We start from the raw sequence: 7945 nt of genomic DNA on the forward strand, positions 1-7945 counted from the left end.
TAGGGGAATAAGATAAATGTATCCACAATAATGGACCTTCTTGCCAAAATACTCCTGTAGGAATATTTTTTGTTGGTAGTACAATAAATAATAAAGGCAAACTTATATCAATTCTATCCAAATGCATATTTTCCATATATGTTTCAATGATTTTTAATACTTTTCTTGCTTCAGGCGTTAACATGCGGGGTGAATTTGGATCTGATGGACCTTTTAGAATATCAAATAAAGGTCCTAACTCTCCTGTTGGTATGCCTAGATAAGGCCTTATCCAATTTATGTCTCCCAATAACTTTTGAAAGTCATTAAGTGATTTGAGTTGATCTACTCGTATTTGAATTTTTGGTGGACGGACCATGGTTGAGGATAATAGAACTCCTAAATAATTAATTGGAAGATTTAATTGTACTTTATCTATTGCTATCTCTAGATTATAGTTTTTCAATAAGTTTGTAAGTGTGGCATAACATTCTAGTAATGTGTTTTTATCTTTATGTGCCAATAACACATCATCCATATAGTGAAATATTTGTAGTTCAGGATTTTGGTTTCTAAGTGGCTGGATTGCTTTATTAACATAAATTTGACACATAGTTGGGCTGTTAGCCATCCCTTGAGGGAGTACTTTCCATTCATATCTCTGATCAGGACCTTCATGATTCAGTGCAGGGATAGTAAATGCAAAATGTGGACTATCCTCGGGATGAATTGGAATTGAAAAGAAACAATCTTTAATATCTATAACTAAAACATGCCAGGTTTTTGGTAAAGCAGACAATTGAGGAATCCCTGATTGAGCAGGTCCCATAATAACCATCTCATTATTAATGGCTCTTAAATCTTGTAATAATCTCCATTTACCAGATTTCTTTTTAATGACAAAAATGGGAGTATTATAGGGGGATACGGAAGGTTGTATATGTCCTTCCGCTAACTGTTGTCTGACCAAGTCATGGGCTACTTGTATCTTTTCTTTAGTCAAGGGCCACTGAGGAACCCACACTGGTCTTTCTGATTTCCAAGTAATTTTGATTGTCTCAGTGGCCCTTTCTGAAAACCCAATTCATGTCTATTTATTTCTTGATCTATTTGAATAGGTGCTGTCATACCTTGTTCTTGTTCTCTTAATCTTTTTTCTTTCCTAAAGCCTTGTTTAGCCCTAGTAGTGGGCGCGTTAGGATTGATGTTATTTGTTAATGTCAATCCTAATTGATCTAGGACATCTCGTCCCCATAAATTTACAGGAAGATGATCCAATACATAGGGCTGTATAGTTCCTTCACATCCTTCAGGATCCCTCCAATCTAATACCATAGCACTTCTATGGGGATTTGTTGCCACTCCTAGGCCTCGAAGCGTTTGAGTGGCTTGTTGTAATGGCCAATATTTTGGCCATTCTTGACGAGAGATGACACTAAGGTCAGCTCCTGTGTCCAGCAGCCCATTAAAGTCATGTCCTTGAATATTTAATTTTAGCATTGGGCGAGAATCTAAATTCAAAGACAGCATAGCCCAATCTACACCTGTGGAGCCTAATCCCTTGGAACCTCTTTCTACATTACAACTGGAAAATTTATCATGCAGGCTGGGTATTATTAATAACTGTGCTATTCTATCTCCTGGTGAAATTACTGATATACCTCTTGGAGAACTAGCTATAATTTTTATTTCACCTTCATAATCGGGATCAATTACCCCAGGACTTATCATAAGTCCTTTTAGTGTAGAAGAACTGCGTCCCAATAATAAGCCTACTGTTCCCTGGGGAAGAGGTCCTTTTACTCCTGTGGGAATGATTTGAATTCCCATCTCTGGGGTTAGTACTGCTCTGGCAGAGGCGCAGATGTCCAGCCCTGCGCTCCCTCTAGTTTGTCTGATGAGGGATTTAATGGATAATGCGTCCTGGGCACTACCTTGATGGGGCTGTTGGGTTCCTCCATTGCCCCATATATTTGTGGTTTGGGGCCCCGGGGCATTGGGCCCTCTAGTCCGTTTTTTGGCAATGGAGCTTGATACCTTTCTCCACGATATCGTGGGTAAACACTTGGTCCTTGTTCGTTTTTTGATAACGGAATACCCTCTATGGTGGTTTGAGAACGGCATTCATTAGCCCAATGTCTCCCTCTACGGCATCGTGGGCAAATACCTGGTATTCTATTCCTTTGATATCCAGCTTTGTTAAACCCTCCTCTTATGGGGCAACTCCTTTTAAAATGTCCTGTTTGATTACAATTATAGCATGTTCTTGGCCTGGCATCTAAAGCCTGTTGTACTGCTGCTAAGACTTGCCCCTGTTCATTAATGTCTCTACATAATTTAATATATGTGTTTAAATCCTCATGTCTCCATGGTCTAATGACCTCTCTGCAGCAACGATTTGCTTGGTCATAAGCCAGTTGTTTTATAAATGGCATTACCTGTTCTGTATTTCCAAATATCCTAGAGGCTGACTGAATAAGTCTATCTACAAATTCAGCATAAGGTTCATTAGTTCCTTGTATTACCTTAGATAATTGACCTTGTAAGTCTCCATGCCCCTGTAAAGTTTTCCATGCCCTAACTGCATCTACAGCAATTTGTGCGTACACACCAGGGTCATATTCAATTTGTTGTCTTTGACCTTCATATGGTCCCTTTCCCAATAGCATGTCCATATTTCTTTGAGGGTACCCAGCTTCTGCATTTCGCCTAGCTGTCTCCATGCAAAATTCCTCATTGGCAACCTTCCATAACAAATATTGTCCTCCGTTTAGCACAGATCGACACATGTTAGCCCAATCTGCTGGTGTCATGTCCAAGTTGGTAACAGATTCAACCATGCTTATTGTGAAGGGAGCTTGCGGCCCATAGGTCGTTACAGCCTCCTTTAATTGCTTTATTGTTTTGAAATCTAAAGCACGGTGAATTCGTTGCCCTCCTGCCTGCTCAAGTACAGGGCATGCTAATCTTTGGGGTCCTGCCTCAGAATTCCGTCCATCAACTACGGTAGTTGAGGGCCGCTCAGCGGTAGATGGAGCTGTTGGCTGAGTTACGCCCTCTGGTGATAGAACGGAGTTGGTAGCAACCTCCTGTTGTAATTCTCCACCTGATGGCTGCTTGTCCTCTAAGCTTGCTTTCTTTAAATTCTCCTCTGTCTGACTAGCTTGAGAGACCTTCTCTTTTGCTTGACCTAGCGTTTTTTCTACCATAGTCTGGACCTCTAACAATTTACTTAACAGTTTTTCGGTTTGTTTTTTATTGGATTCTAATCTACTATAACCTAACCCAATAAGGTAGGATAAAACAAAGCCGAAGCAGAATGAAACAAAGACGGAGCAGACAATGGTTGTATCAATTTTCTCTTTCTCAGGGCTGAATAACTTCAAACCTTGAGCCAACCATTTTTTCCAGTTCGCCTGAGAAAATTCTAGGGCTAGGGAGCTCGAAATAAAAACAAAATAAATCAAAACAAGAACACATTGTTTTCTGAGAAGGTCATCCATCCTGTCGCCTTCCCTCAGGGGCGAGCAATTTACTCACCTCTAAGCTTCAGGCGTTCCCCGCACGGGCCGCCAAATGCCGCAGTCTTGGCTGGGCACAGAATCACGAGCCACTGAAGCAGGAACAAAACTTTATTTTGAAAAAGCCGCTAACACTCTCCGCGCCAGCGAGTCAAAAACCGGTCCTCCCACGAGGGTGTCTGACCGGAACCCGCGTCCCGGAACCCCCCGTCTCCTCCGACCTCCTCCGGAATTCCCTCCTACTATCCTTCCCCAACCAATGGGAACTCTCCAGCAGTCCCGTAAAGTCCCGTAACTTGAGTCCGGTAGCAGGCCAAGGTGAACAGCGGGAGTCCAGTTTGCATATGAATGTAAATTTTAACATAATCATCTCAGTGGCTAGCTGGCGTCACTTTACAACCAAAGGTGCCATACATCGTATATATGCTTGTGGCTCCTAGCACTTGGGCATCTGCTTCAGACCGAGGTGGTTGAGTTTTTCCTTGGTATTTTTGCCCAGACTGTTATATTTATTCCAGAAAGAACCAGATGGATATCTGACAATGAGATAGGCTCTGAGGTTTGATATAATTATGATAAAACATCAAGAGCCAAATGCTCCAGAGATGAGATGATAATTATAATCGGAGCTGGGCTAAGCTAATGCTGAGGTTCCTAGGAGCTGTGGTGAAAAGGGAAGCAGGTTGTGCACACAGCTCTCTTTGTTAAGCAGAAGGAAAGCCGCCTGATTATTGAGTTGTTTTGTAGAGGTAGGGGACTGAGCTTGCCTGTCCCTTGGGCTCACCTTTGCCTGTAGTCGTCTTGGAGGGTGACAGGTTCACTACACTTTCTGGGGAAGAGGGCAGAGAAAAGAAATCCAGCAGAAGAGAGACCCCAGACTCTGAGCCCACCCCCAAGGCCTCTTTTGAAATGTCTGCCCTGGGTGCCTCTGAGGTACTGGGGTAGGTGCTTCTCCAAGGACCCTCACTAAAGCTATTAGCTTCTCTGCTGGACATGGTGGCTGAGGTGCCGAGACCACCAGACTTCTCTTTTTTAATACTTACTTTTTAGTTGTAGGTGGACACCATATCTATTTTATTTTTGCGTGGTGCTGAGGATCGAACCCAGTGCCTTGTGCTTGCTAGGCGAGCGCTCTACCCCTGAGCCCCAGCCCCCACCAGACTTCTTGAAGTAAAAATCTGGGCATAGGGTTGGACCCAAGAGCCTTTTTGATTGAATGGAATCTCATCCCTTAGTGAACCATTTCTGTTGCCTTTTTCCTTAAACAATAAAGCCGTGTAGACTAGGAATCCCACCTGGGGACATTCAGGCTATATGGCCATCTGGGTTGCCTACTTATATATTTCCAAATCCTGTGCCCACCCCATCCTGAAAGGTGTGGAGGGGACTGTGGGGAGGCTGCTGCTGCTCGTCCTCCCCAGCACACCCAAGCCCTGCCCTGGCCTCAGGCTCCCCAACCTGTGCCTCTCTGTCCATCCCCAGCACAGCTGACTGCCGGACCCTGCAACTTCTGTCTGCTGGGCTCAGCCAGTGCAGGCCCCTGCCCAGAGCTGGGAAGGTCAGCCCTGACTGTTGTCCTAGAGGGCCAGGCCCCTGGGGTGTCAGGCCTGAGGGTAGCTATTGCTAGGGAGTCAGCACTTATGAATACTTGGTTCTGGGTGGAGACTCTGCTGCTGCTGCTTATTCAGGGCCTGCTGGATGCCTCCAGGTAGCACCTGGTGTGGTTTTCACAGGAAGAGACATGGTCAGGCCTTGAGCCTGGTCTGCTTGGCTCCTAAAGCTGTGGCTCTCTCAGTGCCTGTCCTCCAGGAGTCACTCTGGCTGGCTCAGTGCTTCCTGCCGTCACAGTTGGCTGACTGAGGCTCAGAGAGCAGGACTCGCTGTGGCCCTTCCCTGGCAACCCCGTCAGAGCCTGCTCAGCACCCAGCCTTCAGGGCCACCTGCAGCCTGAGCCTACCCCAGCTCTGTCTCTTTTCTCCTCGGCAGTGCCCCCCACCCCCTATTCCCCAGATGCCTCCAGCCCACTGCTGACCATGCCTGCCGAGTTCTTCCACCCGGCTGTATCTGCCAGCCAGAAAGCGCAGGATAAGGGCGCTGGCGCTGGGACCCTCCCCAAGATCGCCCTGCAGGGCTCCTGGGCATCCCTGCGGTCACCGAGTGTCAACTGCACGCTCCTCCGGCAGGTCTGGGCACCCCCTGAGTTCATCAGAAGGGGGTTTTGTGGGGGGTGGGGCTCTGGGTGGGTGTGGCAGGGGCTTGATGGGAGCAGAGGTGGAAGGTGGGGCTGCTGGGTATTGGACTGCCTGGAGCTAGAGCCCCCATGTCACCATGCACACAGAAGGACCACAGCACATAGTACAGAAGGACCACAGCACATAGTACAGAAGGACCACCACACATAGTGCAGAGGCCAGCAGACCATTTGTGGTGGTGGAGGCGGGGCTGGCAGGCACTCCTGCCTCATTTATCCATTCAGGGATGGCTGACCCTGGCTGTGTCCTGGGGTGCCTGGGGTGCCAGGCGGTGTGCCCCAGCAGGCAGCAGGCACAGTTTCCCTGCCCCAGGGCTGATAGCTCCTGTTTGGAGTGTGTGCAGCCTGGTGGGCGCAGAGAAGATAACTGTCTACATAGTGCAGTGTATTGGGAAGTGATGCATGCTGGGAGAGTGGGCACCGGGAGGGGCTGGGCGTGGGGGGCTGGAGGCCTTCCTGGGGAGGTGCTGGTGGAAGGGTGGGCCTGGAGGACAGGGGCCCTGCAGGTGTGAGCCCCTGCGGTGGGCCTCCTCCCCCTCCTCCTCCCCCTCCCCCCTCCCCCCTCCTCCCTCCCTCCCTCCTCCCCTCCTCCTCCCTCCCTCCCTCCTCCCCTCCTCCTCCTCCTCCTCCTCCTCCTCCTCCTCCTCCTCCTCCTCCTCCGCCCAACATCAGATATCTGGACTGAGCTGGCCCCCTGTGAAGGGCAGGGCTGGGTTCTGACTTGGGTCTGAGAAGATAACTCTGGCTGCCCACTGAGTGAGGGGCAGAGGGACAGGGTGCCTCATGCAGTGTCTGCCACGAGCCCCCATAAGCTCAGGTGTGGCAGAGGGCAAAGCTGTAAGACCTGGGGGTTCCTGAGAGGTTGGAGGTGCTGCGCCCACCCCAGAAGGATGGGCCCCTTCCAGCTGTAGGGACTCCGAAGGCCCCAGCCCTTCCTCCCTCCTGCAGGCCACCGTGAGTGACACGTCGCTGGATGCCAGCCCCAGCAGCTCGGCGGGCAGCCTGCAGACCACGCTGGAGGACAGCCTGACCCTGAGCGACAGTCCCCGGCGCGCCCTGGGGCCGCCCGTTCCGGCCGCTGGGCCTCGGGCTGGCCTGTCGCCGGCCACGCGCCGCCGGCTGAGCCTGCGGGGCCGCGGCCTGTTCAGCCTGCGCGGGCTGCGCGCGTACCAGCGCAGCCACAGCAGCGGCGGCTCCACCAGCCCGGGCTGCACCCTGCACGACTCCATGGACCCGTCGGACGAGGAGGGCCGCGGCGGCGCGGGCAGCGAGCACTCAGAGACGCTCAGCAGCCTGTCGCTCACGTCGCTCTTCTGCCCGCCGCCCGCGCCGCCGCCGCCCGGCCTCACGCCCGCGTGCAAGTTCAGCAGCACCAGCAGCCTGGCCGCGCGCCCCGCCCCCCGCGCCGTGCTCGCCCGCGGCCTGGCGCGCAGCCCCTCGTGGGCCGCGGACCGCAGCAAGGACCCGCCGCGCCGGGCGCAGCCCGCCCCGGGCCTCGGCCCCGTGGCGCCCGAACCGCAGCCGCCGCCCGGGGATCTGGAGGCGGCGGACGCCGCGAGCAAGAGGAAGAGATGAGGGCCGCAGGGGCCGCGCCGGACGCCACTGTCGCCCGCCAGCCCCGTCTCACCTTCTTTTACCTCAGGAGCCAGGGAGCAGACAGCAATACTCGGTCCCCACCCCGGAGCGGGGCCGCCGGGGCCCTGGCGCCCGGGACTGAGGAGGGTCGGCCAGCGGGGCTCGCGCGGCCCGGCCCCTCCGGCGCATAGACGCATCTGTACGCAGCATAGACCCACGTAGACAGACGCATATATTTATTTTTTCTACTGAGAGCTTATGACTTCTAGAAAGTGCTAGAGTTGGGGGCAAGGCCGGGCCCTGGACAGGGGCTCGCTCTGCTGCTTAGGGCCAGGCCGCCCAGGGTGGATGGCCCTGCCCGGGCGGGGCAGCCGCAGTTTGGGTGGCTCCCGGGTTGGGAGCAGCTGGAGGGATTCTCAGGGCTCAGAGGCCCGCAGCCCCGAGACAGGCCCGGAAGAGGTGCAATTCAGGGTGCACTTTTTTTTCCTTTAAAGAAGAGACGCTGCTAAGATCCCCCTCCACCCAAGTGTCGGGGTGTCAGTCTTGTCCTCTGACTGTCTTGTTGTTGTGAAGTCTTTTGTAGACACCTCAGAGCACACAAACTCCCTTAGTCAACCGG

At 51.9% G+C, this 7945-nt stretch overlaps 1 protein-coding gene across 1 annotated transcript in view; it reads left to right on the plus strand.

Annotated features, from left to right (window-relative positions):
* LOC308631405 (voltage-dependent T-type calcium channel subunit alpha-1I-like) overlaps positions 1-7326 on the plus strand; it is a gene marked incomplete at its 3' end in the record, with an annotated part of 180846 nt that extends 173520 nt beyond the window's left edge. The window contains 2 exon segments of the mRNA XM_081262609.1: positions 5487-5683; positions 6700-7326. Of these exon segments, the coding sequence (XP_081118735.1) occupies positions 5487-5683; positions 6700-7326 (824 nt within the window).
* Positions 7327-7945: the final 619 nt, after the last annotated feature.

Source organism: Spermophilus citellus, assembly GCF_964194105.1.
Source record: "Spermophilus citellus genome assembly, chromosome: 12".
Classification (NCBI taxonomy): domain Eukaryota; kingdom Metazoa; phylum Chordata; class Mammalia; order Rodentia; family Sciuridae; genus Spermophilus; species Spermophilus citellus.